We start from the raw sequence: 15660 nt of genomic DNA on the forward strand, positions 1-15660 counted from the left end.
GGTCCTGGCTTTTATGCTGCGGTACCATTTCCCAGATGGTAGCAGCTGGAACAGTTTGTGGTTGGGGTGACTTGGGTCCCCAGTGATCATTTGGGCCCTTTTTATACACCTGTCTCTGTAAATACCCTGAATCATGGGAAGTTCACATCTACCGATGCACTGGGTTGTCCGCACCACCCTCTGCAGAGTCCTGCGATTGAGGGAAGTACAGTTCCCTTACCAGGCAGTGATGCAGCCAGTCAGGATGCTCTCAATTGTGCCCCTATAGAAACTTCTTAGGATTTGGGGGCCCATACCAAACTTCCTCAACTGTCTGAGGTGAAAGAGGTGCTGTTGTGCCTTTTTCACCACACAGCTGGTACGTACAGACCATGTGAGGTCCTCGGTGATGTGGATGCTGAGGAACTTAAAGCTGTTTACCCTCTCAGCCTCAGATCCATTGATGTCAATAGGAATTAGCCTGTCTCCATTCCTCCTGTAATCTACAACCAGTTCCTTTGTTTTTGCGACATTATAAATATACAATGGAGGGTCTTGAGTTAGAAAGTACACTGTATGAGAAGGATTTGGGCATTCTAGTAGACTCATCGCTATCAACATCTAGACAATGCACAGAAGTGATTAGGAAGGATTAGGAAAGTGATTAGGAAGGCTATATAAATGCGCTCAGTGGAGTGAGGCCACACCCTGAGTACTGTGTACGATTTTGGTCTCCATGTTGTATGAGGGAGTTCAGAGAAGGGTGACTATACTCATTCCAGGTCTTCAAAGTATGAGCTATGAAGAAAGATTGAAGGAGTTAAATCTTATTAGCCTAAGCAGATGTAGAATGAGAGGAGACATGATAGAAGTGTTCAAAATCACTAAGGGTATAAGTAAGATGGATGCCAGCTGCTACTTAAAATCAATGGGGACATGGGGCCACAGGTGGGAACTGGTTAAACGGAGATTTCAGACCAACATCAGGAAGTGTTTCTTTACACAGCGAGTTGTGGACACATGAAACAAACTGCCCAGTTGAGAGCAGTACCTTAGAGACTCTCAAATCTGAACTCGATAGTTATTTCAACACACTATGTGAACAGGAATTTGGCAAGCTTTGTTGGGCCAAATGGCCTGTTCTTATCAAAAACTTTCTAATGTTCTAATGTCAGTTGCTTTCCTATTTAAAGGTGGCATAAGGCATGTAAATCCACGCTCATACTTCGAAAAGAACTTTCTGTGCAATTTCTCTATCTCTTTAGTGTTTTTTCAATGTACCTGGTTGCTCAAGTACATCAGTTGAATACCTAGATCCCATGAGAGACCAATTAAGTCACCTATGTTGATGTGAGACCGGAGGTGCATATAGAAGCAGTTGGCGAGGCAGGCAGGTTGTCATCACGAGCAACATGGTCACTTGCTTATTGCTACAAGCTCTTTACTTCCAAGAACTTAAAAGCTGAATCCACCAAGAAGCTCTTGGTGATATTTAAATCTCTCGGGATTGTTAACACAGGTCTTTGAGTTGCTTGTATGGTGATGTTGTTTTGCAGTTGTCAGTATAGGACACTGAATGGCAGCCATAGTGAGCCAGGAACGGTAGGGAAAGTTCACCAGAACATGAGTACACATCACTGTCCCTATTATTGGCCTTAAGTTGGATGAGACAGTTGCAAGCCAAGCTGTTGTTCCATAATATGGAGATATGGCACAGTTGTTGAGTGGAATTTATAAAGGTTTTTTGTCCTGACTTATTGGCCAGAACAGTTTGAGGAATTTGTATCAGAAACAGAAGGCCAGTGTGATCATGTTTGCTGTTGTGTGCTGGGGCAGCAGGCTGAGGGTAGCAGACACCAACAGAATCAACAAACTCATTTGTAAGGCCAGTGATGTTGTGGGGATGGAACTGGACTCTCTCACGGTGGTGTCTGAAAAGAGGATGCTGTCCAAGTTGCATGCCATCTTGGACAATGTCTCCCATCCACTACATAATGTACTGGGTGGGCACAGGAGTACATTCAGCCAGAGACTCATTCCACCGAGATGCAGCACAGAGCGTCATAGGAAGTCATTCCTGCCTGTGGCCATCAAACTTTACAACTCCTCCCTTGGAGGGTCAGACACCCTGAGCCAATAGGCTGGTCCTGGACTTATTTCCTGGCATAATTTTCATATTACTATTTAATTATTTATGGTTTTATCACTAATTATTTAAGGTGCAACTGTAACGAAAACCATTTTCCCTCAGGATCAATAAAGTATGACTATGAGAAGAGGAGGCTTAAAAAATCTACCTTCTCAAGAAATTTTGAAGTATTACTGTTGTTGTTGAATGCTGTCACGTCATGGCGGCCCTATGGATATTGTCGTTCTCCATAGGGTTTTTGTGGCAAGATACAGAAGTAGATTGCCAGGCCTTTCTTCTGCTGCCCAGGTTGGGACCTGGCTGGTTTCAAACTCAGGACCAGCCATCTCGAAGTTCAGCGTTGATGTCTCTGCACCACTGGCCAGCCCACGGGTATTATTAAGTCCTCATAAAGGAAGTTCACAGTACAGAACTTCCAGTGGCCATATACAGACAGTGGTGCTGAATCTGCAGCAACAAACAAGGTGCTGGAGGAACTCCGTGGGTCAGGCAGCATTTGTGGAGAGTAATGGATAGTCGCCATTTTGACGAGGCCCTTTATGTGGGTGGAAAGACCGAGGAGATGGTATAAGATGGTGGAGGGAAGGACTGGGACTGTTTTCCATGGAGCAAAGGGGGCTGAGGGGTGACCTACAGAGGTTTTTATAATCATGGCAGGAATTGAAAAGGTGGATGATCAGTCTTTTCCACAGAGTAGGAGAGTCTAAAACTAGAAGGCATAGGTTTAAAGTGAGAGGGGTAAGTTTTTCACATAGTTTTTCACATGGTGGGTATCTAGAACAAGCTGCCAGAGGAAGGCGTAGAGGCAGGTGCAATAGTTTAAAAGATTTGGACAGATAAGGTTTAGAGCAGGGGTTCCCAACTTGGGTCCACGGACCCCTCGGTTAATGGTAGGAGTCCATGGCATAAAAAAGATTGGGAACCCCTGCTGTGGAGGGACGTGGGTCTAACACAGACAATAGGACTAGCTCAGGAAGCCATCTTAGTCAACATGGGACCAGTTGTGCCGAAAGGCTTGTTGCTGTGCTGTGTAACTAACTGTGTAATCCTGATGATTAGAGGATCAGATCCAATGCTTCCATCATTTCTTGTGGTGATAGACTTGCAATGATGATTTGGGAGTGTTTCATGCATTGTTATTCTCTATTTCAGAGCTTATGGCAAAGATAAATAAGCACAAAGCAGAGAACCAGTCAGATCCATTGGATGCAGCGGGGGAACTGGAGCAGACAGGGTGATATTCTCGCCCACTCTCAGTTTTGTTTTAGCAAAATAAGCTTGTTTTCAAAATAAATTTGTGTGTTTCCTTGTAGTTGTTCTTTAATTTCTGCAATTAGTCTTAACCATCACTAAGTACATTTTTAAAACCGTTTTAGCGCATTTAGACTCAACAAGAGCTGTGGGAAGAGCTGAGCAAGATGATCACCTCTTGTTTTGTTAACAGGAGTCCTGCAAGGAAGGTGCTCCCAGACTGTTGGCTCAGATCAGTTTCTCAATCATGAAGTTCCGGCACAGAAACAGGCTCTTCAGCCCAACTGGTCCATGCCAACCAAGATGCCTACCTGAACTAGTCCAATTTGCACATATCTGGCCCATATTCCTCTAAATCAGAGGTTCCCACACTGGAGTCTATAGACCTGTTGGTTAATGGAAGGGGTCCATGGCATAAAAAGGGTTGGGAACCTGTGCCCTAAACCTTTCCTATCCATGTACCTGTCCAATTGCCTTTTAAATGACTTCTACCCTGCCCTCAAATTCACTTGGTCCTTCTCTGACACATCTCCTTTCTTGATCTGTCTCCATCTCAGGAAACATGTTATCTACTGACATCGACTATAACCTGACCAACTCCCACAGCTACCTTTGCTACCCCTCCTTCCCGTCTGTCTGTGTTTTTGTCCCCTGCTCTATTCTCTATACACATGACTGTGCGCCTCATCACAGCTCCAATGCCATATACAAATTCACTAATAACACCAATTGTTGGGTGGAGATGAGTCAGCTTACTGAATTGAGATACTTCTTCAGATACATAAAGTGTAAAAGAGTGACAAGAGTGGAGATCAGACTGCTGGAGAGGTATTAATAGGGACAATGAAATAATGGATGAACTGAATAAGTATTTTATGTCAGTCTTCACTGTGGAAGACACTAGCAGTAAGGTGGAAGTTCCAGGTGTCGGGGGTCATGAAGTGTGTGAAGTTACCATTACTAGAGAGAAGGTTGTTGACAAACTGAAAGGCCTGAAGGTGTATCAGCCTCCTGGACCAGGGTTCCGAAAGAGGTAGCTGAAGAGATTGTGAAGGCATTAGTAATGATCTTTCAAGAATCACTAGATTCTGGAATGGTTCCAGAAGACTGGAAAATTGCAGAAGGCACTGCACTCTTCAAGGAGGGAGAGAGGCAGAAGAAAGGAAACTATAGGTCAGTTAGTCCAACCTCAGTGGTTAGGAAGATGTTGGAGTCAATTATTAAGGATGCGGTCTCAGGGTACGTGGAGGCACATAATAAAATAGGCCGTAGTCAGTGTGGATTCCTCAATGGAAACTTGCCTGACAGATCTGTTGGAAGTCTTTGAAGAAATAGTAAGCAGGATAGACAAAGGAGAATCGGTTGAGATGTACTTAGATTTTCAGAAGACCTTTGACAAGGTGCCACATGTGGCTGCATAACAAGCTATGCGCCCATGGTATTACAGAAAAGATTCTAGCATGGATCAAGTGTGGCTGATTGGCAGGGATCAAATAGTGGGAATAAAGGAAGTGTTTTCTGACTGGCTGCCAGTGACTAGTGGTGTTCCACAGAGGTCTGTGTTGGTACTGTTTCTTACATTATATGTCAATGATTTGGATGATGGAATTGATGGCTTCATTGCAAAGTTCACATGTTATGAAGATAGGTGGAGGGGCAGGTAGTTTTAAGGAAGTAGAGAGGCCACAGAAGAACTTAGATTAGGAGAATGGGCAAGGAAATGGCAGATGGAATGCAGTTTCAGGGAGTGTATGGTCATGCACTTTAGTAGAAGAAATGAAAGGGTTGACTATTTTCTAAACAGAGAAAATACAAAAAACTGAGGTGCAAAGGGACTTGGGAGTCCTTGTGCAGGATTCCCGAACGGTTAATTTGCTTTCATTTCAAGAGGTCTAGAATATAAAAGCAAGGATGTCATGTTGAAACTTTATAAAGCACTGGTGAGGCCTCACTTGGAGTATTGTGAGCAGGTTTTGGGCCCCTTATCTTAGAAAGGATATGCTGAAACTGGAGAAGGTCCAAAGGAGGTTCATGAGAATAATTCCAGAATTGAAACCTCCGAATAGAGGGGTGTCCTTTTAGAATGGAGATGAGGAATATCTTTAGCCAGAGAGTGGTGAATGTGTGGAATTTTTTGCCACCTGTCTCTCTGGAAGCCAAGTGTTTATGTATATTTAAGGCAGGTTTGATAAGATTCTTGATTGGTCAGGGCACGAAGGGATACAGATAGAAGGCAGGAGATTGGGGCTGAGAGGAGAATTGTATCAGGCATAATGAAATTTCACTCCTATATCTTATGGAGATAAGATACCTGATTCAGTGTTGCCATTAACAAACTCTCACTCAATATCAGCAAAACTACAGAGCTGATTGTTGACTTCAGGAACAGGAAGGGAGGGTGAACACGCACACACCAGTCTATATTGGAGGATTGACAGTGGAGAGAGGCAGTATTATATCAGATTACCTGTCCAGGGCCCAGCATATAGACACAATCCTAAGGAAGACACGCCAGTGTCATTACTTTCTTAAGAAGTTTGGCTTATCACTGAACACTAACAAATTGAGATTGGTTGCATACTTGAGTATGGCAGCTTGAATGTGCAGGCTCATAAGAAACTGCTGTGAGTAGTGGACTCAGCCAAATACTTCACAGGCACATCCCTCCCCACCAGCAGTAGTATCTACAGGAGGTGTTGCCTCAAGGTAACATCCCTCATCAAGAATCCTCTTCTCACAGCTAGAATCTGGCAGAAGGTACAAAAGCCTGAAGTCCGGTACAAAAACAGCTACACTCTTTCAACCATTCACTTCTTAAACCAACCAGCACAACCCAAATCACTATTATGGCTAGAGCATAAGACAAAGGAGCAGAAGTCGGCCATTTGGCCCATTGAGTCTGCTCCGCCATTTTATCATGAGCTGATCCACTCTCCCATTTAGTCCCACTCCCCCGACTTCTCACCATAACCCTTGATGCCCTGGCTACTCAGATACCTATCAATCTCTGCCTTAAATACACCCAATGACTTGGCCTCCACTGCCGCCCGTGGCAACAAATTCCATAGATTCACCACCCTCTGGCTAAAAAAATTTCTTCGCATTTCTGTTCTGAATGGGCGCCCTTCAATCCTTAAGTCATGCCCTCTCGTACTAGACTCCCCCATCATGGGAAACAACTTTGCCACATCTACTCTGTCCATGCCTTTCAACATTCGAAATGTTTCTATGAGGTTCCCCCCTCATTCTTCTGAACTCCAAGGAGTACAGTCCAAGAGCGGACAAACGTTCCTCATATGTTAACCCGCTCATTCCCAGAATTATTCTAGTGAATCTTGTCTGTACCCTCTCCAATGTCAGCACATCCTTTCTTAAATAAGGAGACCAAAACTGCCCACAGTACTCCAAGTGAGGTCTCACCAGCGCCTTATAGAGCCTCAACATCACATCCCTGCTCCTATACTCTATTCCTCTAGAAATGAATGCCAACATTGCATTCGCCTTCTTCACCAATGACTCAACCTGGAGGTTAACCTTAAGGTATCCTGCACGAGGACTCCCAAGTCCTGTTGCATCTCAGAACTTTGATCACTTTCCACCAAAATGACCTTTTTGTTCTAATTATGTTCTTTCTTATAAAAATTGTGTATAATTTGTTTTCATGTGAATGCTGCTTGTATGATGCTATGTGCCTGTGGTGCTGCTGCAAGTACAGCAAGTTTTCTGTTACACCTTATGCATACATGTATTTGTACATATGACTTTGATTTTAACCTTGGCTTGTTAATACCAACCTACCCTGAACTCCTGGGTGAAAATAGAAGAGAAATATTCTTCTAACTCTGCACTTCTCACTGCCTCAGTAAAACTGCTGGTAAAATCAAAGCCTCCCATCCATGCCAGACATTCTTTCTTCTCCTCTCTCCCATTGGGCAAAAGATGCAAAAGCCTGAAAGCACACACCACCAGACTCAAGGACAGCTTCTATGCTAATTGGATAACATGGACTTTTGACCTTACAATCTACCTTGTCCTGACCTCAAACCTTTTTGCCTATATGCACTGCACTTTCTCTGCAATTGTAACAGCATTCTGCATTGTTACTGTTTTACCTTGTACTACCTCAATGCACTGATAGATGAATGATCTCTATGGATGGCATGTAAAATAAAATTTTCCACTGTACCTCAGTAAGTGTGTAATAATAAATCAATTTATCAACATCCCCTGGCACTACACATGGATTACCCCTTTGGTGCCCCTACCCTTTTCCTGGCTGCCTCCTTGCTCCATATTACAGTGAGTCCAGTTATCCCAAGGCACGTTACTCACCTGACCACCCAAGGTACCACCATGAACAAGTCAGGAATGTGATTAAGTATTCCAAAGCCTAGAGCTGATGCTGATATGGGCTCAGGGATGGGTGAAGGGGATGGAGGTGGCCTGAGAATAATAATGCATTGAGGATAGGACTAGAAATGCAGGATGGAGGGTGAATAGGTCACGGATGGGAATGTGACTTGAGAACTGTGGATGGGGTAGAGGACAGGGATCAAATCTGAAGTCAGAATCAGAATTGTGATCAGTGAAAAGGTCAGGAATGAGAGTCTGGGTCACAGAAGGCCTGGAAATCAGACAGGTAGACTGTGGCTTGAGGTCAGGGCTGGAAGAAGGTGCTGGGCTGCAGCTTGGGTTTCAGAATTATGCTCAAGGACTGGCGATTGACTGTGTGCCTTTGGGATGGGGTTCTGCATGGAATGTGAGGGTCCAAAAACTGGGAATGGCTGTGGATGAGGGTCAATGCTCAGGATACATAGTATAGTGACAGATAGAAATGGGATTGGGATCCGGAATAAAAGGGCTGACGGATGAGGGTGGGTGGGCCTTGCAAGCAACAGCAGCTAGGTTAAAGATTGGTGTTAGGAATGTGGGTCAGGATCAGATTACAGATCAAAGGATTGGGGATGAATGTCACAGAGATAAGGGTGTCAGGTCAATAAATCACACATTTGGTGCAAGAGTCTCCTGAAGTCTAGTATTGGATACTAGTTATAAAAATAATCACTGTTTTAAACAGAATTTATTAAAGTTCAAAGTAAATTTATTATCAAAGTACATATACGCCACCATATATAACCCTGAGATTAATTTTCTTGTGGGCATACTCAATAAATTCATAATAGAATAATAACCATCATAAAATTACAAAAGACCACACCAACTTGAGCATTCAAGCAGAACACAAAAGACAACAAATTGTGCAGATACAAAAAGAAAGAAATAACAATAAATAAATAAGCAATAAATATTGAGAACATGAGAATAGCCTTTGAAAGCGAGTCCATAGGGTGTGGGAACATGCCAGTGATGGGGCAAGTGAAGTTATCCCCTTTTGTTCAAGAGCCTGGCACCTCAAGGGTATTAAGTGTTCCTGAACCTAGTGCTGAGTCCGGAGGCTATTATTGAGAAAATTTAAAAACAATGCAGATGCCCAAACTATGGAATTAAAAGAGGGTATACCAGAAGCACACAGTAAGACAAGTGGCATCTGGGGGAGATGAAAAGGGGAGGGGGAGGGGGAGGAAAACAGAACTTAAATCAGAAGTGGGAAAGTGATAAGGGATGAATGGAATGGAGGGAACATTTCTGATCAGACAACATCAGGGTTATTGTTAGGTTAAATTGCCCAGTTTCCCTTGGTCACTAAGGACAATCAATTCATGACAGTGCAGACCAGGCTGGTTGTGAAGTTCAGGGCTGTGGGATGTGCTGGACAAACAAGGTTGTACTAATGAGGAAAGTAAAAGTCAGACAAAAGCAGTGACTTATAACAGTAATGGCAGCACTGATACAGCTGGAGAAAACTTAAGTATGCGAGCTCCATCAGTTCAATAACTAAATCTGCAGCCCAGATAGACAATAGTCCTCAAGTTTACATTGTGCCTCTTGTAGCAGAGTAGGAGTGGGACAGAATATTAAAATGGCTCTGAGACACCCTTGCAGCCCGAATATGTGCTCCACAATCACCCATTCTATGTTTGGTTTCTCCAGTGCTGAGGGGACAACACTAAACACATTAGCAGTACACCAAGGGAAGAGGTACTGCACCTTCGGCAATTTCAGGGAAAGGTGTCAGAAGATGAGAAATGGTGGGGATAAGATAGCAGACTTGGGAAACATGAAGATCCCTTTGAAACTTTAAGTTCAAGGTTCAATGCAAATTTATTAGTACATATATGACACCATATACAACCCCGTGATTCTTTTCTTGCTCAATAACTCCAATTAACCATAATAGAATCAATGAAAGACCACACGAACTGGCATACAATCAGTCTGCAAAAGACAATAAATGGCAAATACAAAAAATAATAATAATAAATAAATAAGCAATACATTTTGAGAACACGAGATGAAGAGTCCTTGAAAGTGTGCCCACACATTGTGAGAACAGTTCAGTGATGGGGCAAAGTGAAGTTGAGTGAAGTTATCTCCTCTGGTTCAAGAGGCTGATGGATGAGGGGTAATAACCGATCCTGAACATGGTGGTGAGTCCTGAGGCTCCTGTACCACCTTCCTGATGGCAGCAGCAAGAAGAGAGCATGACCTGAGTGGTGGGGAGTTCCTGATGATGGCTGCTGCTTTCCTGCAACAATGCTTCGTGTAGATGTGCTCAATGATAGGGAGGCCTTTACCCGTAATAACTGAGCCATAACCATTGCTTTTTGCAAGATTTTCTGTTCAAGAGCATTGGTGTTTCCATACCAAGTTGTGATGCAGCCAGTCAATATACTCTCTTCCACATATCTATAGAAGTTTGTCAAAGTTTTAGATGCCATGCCGAATCTTCTCAAACTCCCTAGGAAGTAGAGGTGCTGCTGTGCTTTCTTCATAGTTGCACTTGTGTGCTGGGCCCAAGACAGGTCCTCTGAAATGATAACACCGAGGAGTTTAAAGTTGCTGATTCTCTCCATCTCTGATCCTCTGATGAGGACTGGCTCATGGACTTCTGGCTTCCTCCTCCTGAAGTCAATAATCAGCTCCTTGGTCTTGCTGACATTGATTAAAGGAAAAGGATGGGTAACGTGTTTAGTGGTAGGATCTTGATGCAGCTGGCATAAATTGTGAAGGATTAGGTAATCAAGGAAGGGGCTGGTGTGGTGGAAGATGAGTTCCTATGACGGGGATGAGAGCATTGGCGAAGGAGATCTCGTAATGACTGGGTCTCTGGCATTGAGTCAGGCACTGTTGCTCAGTAGGGAAGGGGAGATAAAAGGATAAGAGATTCCATAGTTAGAGGAGTAGACTCAAGATTCTGTGGATACAAATGTATGCATGTTGCCCCCCCAGGTGCCAGGGTCAGGGACATCTCAGATCGGGTTCACAGCATTATAAGGGGGGCAGCCAGAAGTCTTGGTACGTATTGGCATCAATGACATGGGTTGGAAAAGCAAGGAGGTCTTGAAAAGAGATTTTAGGGAACTAAGTAGAAAGGTGAAAAACAGAACCTCCAGGGTAGCAATGTCTGGATTGCTGCCTTTGCCCTGTGTCAATGAAGGTATGAATAGGATGATTTGGCAGGTGAATGTGTGGCTGAGAAACTGGTGAAGGGGGCAAGGTTTTAGATTTCAGGATCATTATGATCTCTGAGGAAGGTACGACCTGTACAAAAAGGACAGATTACACCTGAACCCGAGGGAGACCAGTATCATTGCGGGCAGTTTGCGAGAGCAGTTGGGGGGAGTTTAAACTAATTAGGCAGGGGAATGGGAACTGGAGTGATAGGGCTGAGGATGGGGTAGCTGGTTTACAAATAGAGGCAGTAGTAGTGAAAATTGCAATCAATGGGATGAGTTGCAGTGTAAAAGAGGGACAAAATCAAAAAGGGTGATGAATACGGGACTGAAGATGTTATATTTGAATGTACACATTATACTAAATAAGGTAGATGATCTTGTAGTGCAATTAGAGATTGGCAGGTGTGACATTGTGGGTATCACTGAGTCGTGGCTGAAAGAAGATCATAGTTGGGAGCTTAACATCCAAGGATACACATTGTATTGAAAGGACAGGCAGGTAGGTAGAATGGGTGGCATGGCTCTGTTTGTAAAAAAAAAAAAAAAAAAAAAAAAAGAAAATGAAATCAAATCCCTAGAAAGAGATGACATAGGATCAGAAGACATAGAGTTAAGAAACTGCAAGGGTAAAAAGACACTGATGGAAGTTATATACAGACCTCTGAATAGTAGCTATGATGTGGGATACAAATTACAACTGGAGATAGAAAATATGTGTCAAAAGGGCAATGTTACAATAGTCATGGGGATTTCAATATGCAGGTTTAGGTTGGTGTTGGTTCCCAAGAGAGAGAATTTGTAGAACGCCTATGAGATGGCTTATCAGAGCAGCTTGTGGTTGAGCCCACTAGGAGAACAGCAATTCTGGAATGGGTGTTGTGTAATGAACCGGATTTGATTAGGGAGCTTAAGGTAAATGAACCTTTAGGAGACAGTGATCACAATATGATAGAATTCACCTTACAGTTCGAGAGGAGGAAGATTAAGTCAGATGTATCAGTATTGCATTAGAGTAAAGAGAATTAGAGACACAAGAGAGGAGTTGGCCAGAATTGGTTGGAAGGGGACACTAGCAGAGATGACAGCAGAGCAGCAATGGCTGGAGTTTCTGGGAGCAATTCAGAAAGCGCAGAATAGATACATTCCAATGATGAAGTATTCTAAAGGTAGGATCTTGCAACCGTGGTTAACAAGGGAAGTCAAGGCCAACATTTAAGCAAAAGAGAGGGCATATAATCAGACCACTGGAAAATGACACTGGAGAGATAGTAATGGAGAACTGGCAGATGAACTTAATAAGTATTTTGTATCAGTCTTCACTGTGGAAGACACCAGCAGTATGCCAGAAGCTCGAGAGAGTGAGGGGACAGAAGTGAGTACAATTGCTATTACTAAGGAGAAGGTGCTTGGAAAACCGAAAGGTCTGAAGGTAGATAAGTCATCTGGTCCAGATGGTGTACACCCCAGGGTTCTGAAAGAGGCAGCTGAAGAGATAGTGAAGGCATCAATAATGATCTTTCAAGAATCACTACATTTTGGAATGGTTCTGGCAGATTGGAAAATTGCAGATGTCACTCCACTCTTCAAGAAGGGAGAGAGGCAGAAGAAAGGAAATTATAAATTATAGGCCAGTTGGCTTCACCTCAGTGGTTGGGAAGATGTTGGAGTTTGTGTCGAATGTGGTTTCAGGGTACTTGAAAGCACATGATAAAATAGGCCAAAGTCAGCATGGTTTCTTAAGGGAAAATCTTGCCTGACAAATCTGTTGGAATTCTTTGAGGAAAATAACAAGTAGGATAGACAAAGGAGAATTGGTGGATGTTGCATACCTGGATTTTTAGAAGGACTCTGACAAGGTGCCACACATGAGGCTGCTTAACAAGAGCCCGTGGTATTACAGGAAAGATACTAGCATGGATAGAGCATTGGCTGATTGGCAGGAGGCAAAGATGGCTTTGTGGCCAGATTTGTAGACAATAAGAAGATAGGTGGAAGGGTAGGTAGTGTTGAGGAAGCAGGGAGTCTGCAGAACATGGACAGTTGAGGAGAATGTGCAAAGAGGTGGCAAATGGAATACAGTGTCGGGAAGTTTATGGTCATGCACTTTGATAGAAAGAAACAGACTAGTATCTAAGCGGGGAGAAAACTCAAAAATCCAAGGTGCATAGGGATTTGCGAGTCCTCCTGCATGATTCCCTAAAGGTCAACTTGCAGGTTGAGTTAGTGGTGAGGAAGGCAAATGTAGTGTTAGCATTCATTTCGAGAGGACTGGAATGCAAGATCAAGGATATAATGTTGAGGCTTTACAGAATAGAACTTTATTGATATTGCTCAAGACAACATGATCCTGATGTATAAAGCACTGGTGAGGCCTCATGAAGTATTGCAAGCAGTTTTGGGTCCTTTATCTAAGAAAGTGTGTGTTGACATTGAAGAGGGTACAGAGGAGGTTCACAATAATGATCCTGGGAATGAAAGGCTTATCGTATGAGGAGCATTTGATAATTCTTGGCCTTTATTTACTTGCATTTAGAAAAATGAGCAGGGGTGGTGAAATCTCATTGAAACCTATTGTATGTTGAAAGGCCTAGTGGATGTGGAGAGGATGGTGGTGGGAGAGTCTAAGACCAGGGGACACAGCCTGAGAATACAGGGATGTCCATTTAGAACAGAGATGAGGGAAAAAATTCTTTAGCCAGACGGTGGTGATTCTATGGAATTCTTTGACACAGGCGGCTGTGGAGGCCAGGTCAGTGGGTATATTTAAGGTGGAGATTGACAAATTCTTGATTAGTCAGAGAGTGAAAGGTTACGGGGAGATGGCAAGAGAACAGGATTGAGAGGGAAATGGATCATCCATGATGAAATGGCACAGCAGACTCGATGGGCTGACTTACCTAACTCTGCTCCAATGTCTTATGAAGATAGAAGAAATGTGGCTAGAGTCTCTGAAGATGTCAACACAAGTAGAAAGGGTGGTAAAGAAGACAAATGGTATATTGCCTTTATTGGTTGGGCTAGTGAGTATAAAAGTTGGCAAATCATATTGTAGTTGTAAAAACTTTGATTAGACCACATAATTAGAGTGTTGTGCAGTTATAGTAAGGAATTTGAGGGATTAAAGAGGGTGCAGAAGAGGTTTACCAAGATGTTACCTGGATTAGGGTAGACAAAGGAGATGCAGTAGATGTGGTGTACTTGGATTTTCTGAAAGCCTTCAACAAGGTGCCACACATGAAGCTGCTTAGCAAGATAATAACCCATGGAATTACAAGGGAGTTACTAGCATGGGTGGAGCACTGGCTGATCGGTAGGAAACAGAGTGGGAATAAAGGGATCGCATTCTGGCTGGCTGCTGGTTACCAGTGGAGTTCCACAGGGGTCAGTCTTGGGACCATTGCTTTTTATGATGTATGTCAATGATTTGGACTATGGGATTAATGGATTTGTAGCTAAGTTTGCTGATGATACAAAGATAGGTGGAGGAGCGGGTAGTGTTGATGAAACAGAGAGCCTGCAGAGAGACTTAGATTGTTTAGGGGAATGGGCAAAGAAGTGGCAAATGAAATACAATGTTCGAAAGTGTAGGGTCATGCACTTTGGTGGAAGAAATAAACGGGCAGACTATTATTTAGATGGAGAGAGAATTCAAATTGCAAACATGCAAAGGAACTTGGGAGTCCTTGTGCAAGGTACACTGAAGGTTAACCACCAGGTTGAGTTGGTTGTGAAGAAAGCAAATGCAATGTTGGCATTCATTTCTAGAGGTATAGAATATAAGAGCAGGGATGTGACGTTGAGGCTCTATAAGGCACTCGTGAGATCACACTTGGAGTATTGTGTGCAGTTTTGGGCTCCCTATTTGAGAAAGGATATACTGACATTGGAGAGGGTTCAGAGAAGATTCACAAGAATGGTTCCTGGAATGAAAGGGTTACCATATGAGGAACATCTGGCAGCTCTTGGGCTGTATTCCCTGGAGTTCAGGAGAACATTTGGAGAGGTATAATATGATTAGGTATAGTCAACATGGCTTTGTCAAAGGCAGGTCGTGTCTTACGAGCCTGATTGAATTTTTTGAGCATGTGACTAAACACACTAATGAAGGTCAAGCAGTAAATGTAGTGAATATGGATTTTAGCAAGGCATTTGATAAGGTACCCCATGCAAGGCTTATTGAGAAAGTAAAGAGGCATGGGATCCAAGGGGACATTGCTTTGTGGATCCAGAACTGGCTTGCACACAGAAGGCAAAGTGTGGTTGTAGACGGGTCATATTCTGCATGGAGGTTGGTCACCAGTGGTGTGCCTCAGGGATCTGTTCTGGGACCCCTACTCTTTGTGATTTTTATAAGTGACCTGGATGAGGAAGTGGAGGGATGGGTTAGTAAATTTGCTGATGACACAAAGGTTGGGGGTGTTGTGCATAGTGTGGAAGGCTGTCAGACATTGATAGGATGCAAAACTCGGCTGAGAAGTGGCAGATGGAGTTCATTGTGTGAGATGGTTCATTTTGGTAGGTCAAATATGATGGCAGAATATAGCATTAATGACAATACTCTTGGTAGTGTGGAGGATCAGAGGGATCTTGGGGTCCAAGTCCATAGGACACTCAAAGCTGGTGTGCAGGTTGACTCTGTGGTTAAGGTGGCATACGGTGCATTGGCCTTCATCAATCATGGGATTGAGTTTAAGAGCCAAGAGG

The 15660-nt window shown here is 43.4% G+C and overlaps 2 protein-coding genes across 3 annotated transcripts in view; one reads left to right on the forward strand and one right to left on the reverse strand.

Annotated features, from left to right (window-relative positions):
• Positions 1-7559, forward strand: part of rnf113a (ring finger protein 113A) — a 30444-nt gene extending 22885 nt beyond the window's left edge. The window contains exon 10 of the mRNA XM_072249294.1: positions 3281-7559. Coding sequence (XP_072105395.1) covers positions 3281-3366 — 86 coding nt within the window. The 3' untranslated portion in view covers positions 3367-7559. The remainder of the gene's footprint in view (positions 1-3280) is intronic.
• Positions 7560-8506: 947 nt separating this feature from the next.
• cdc27 (cell division cycle 27) overlaps positions 8507-15660 on the reverse strand; it is a 121919-nt gene continuing 114765 nt past the window's right edge. Inside the window, exon 19 of one of the 2 annotated variants that reach the window (XM_072249281.1) lies at positions 8507-10307. In XM_072249281.1, the coding sequence (XP_072105382.1) occupies positions 9835-10307 (473 nt within the window). In that variant the 3' untranslated portion in view covers positions 8507-9834. The other variant, XM_072249284.1, reaches the window with a different exon arrangement.

This window comes from Mobula birostris, chromosome X, assembly GCF_030028105.1.
Source record: "Mobula birostris isolate sMobBir1 chromosome X, sMobBir1.hap1, whole genome shotgun sequence".
NCBI lineage: Eukaryota > Metazoa > Chordata > Chondrichthyes > Myliobatiformes > Myliobatidae > Mobula > Mobula birostris.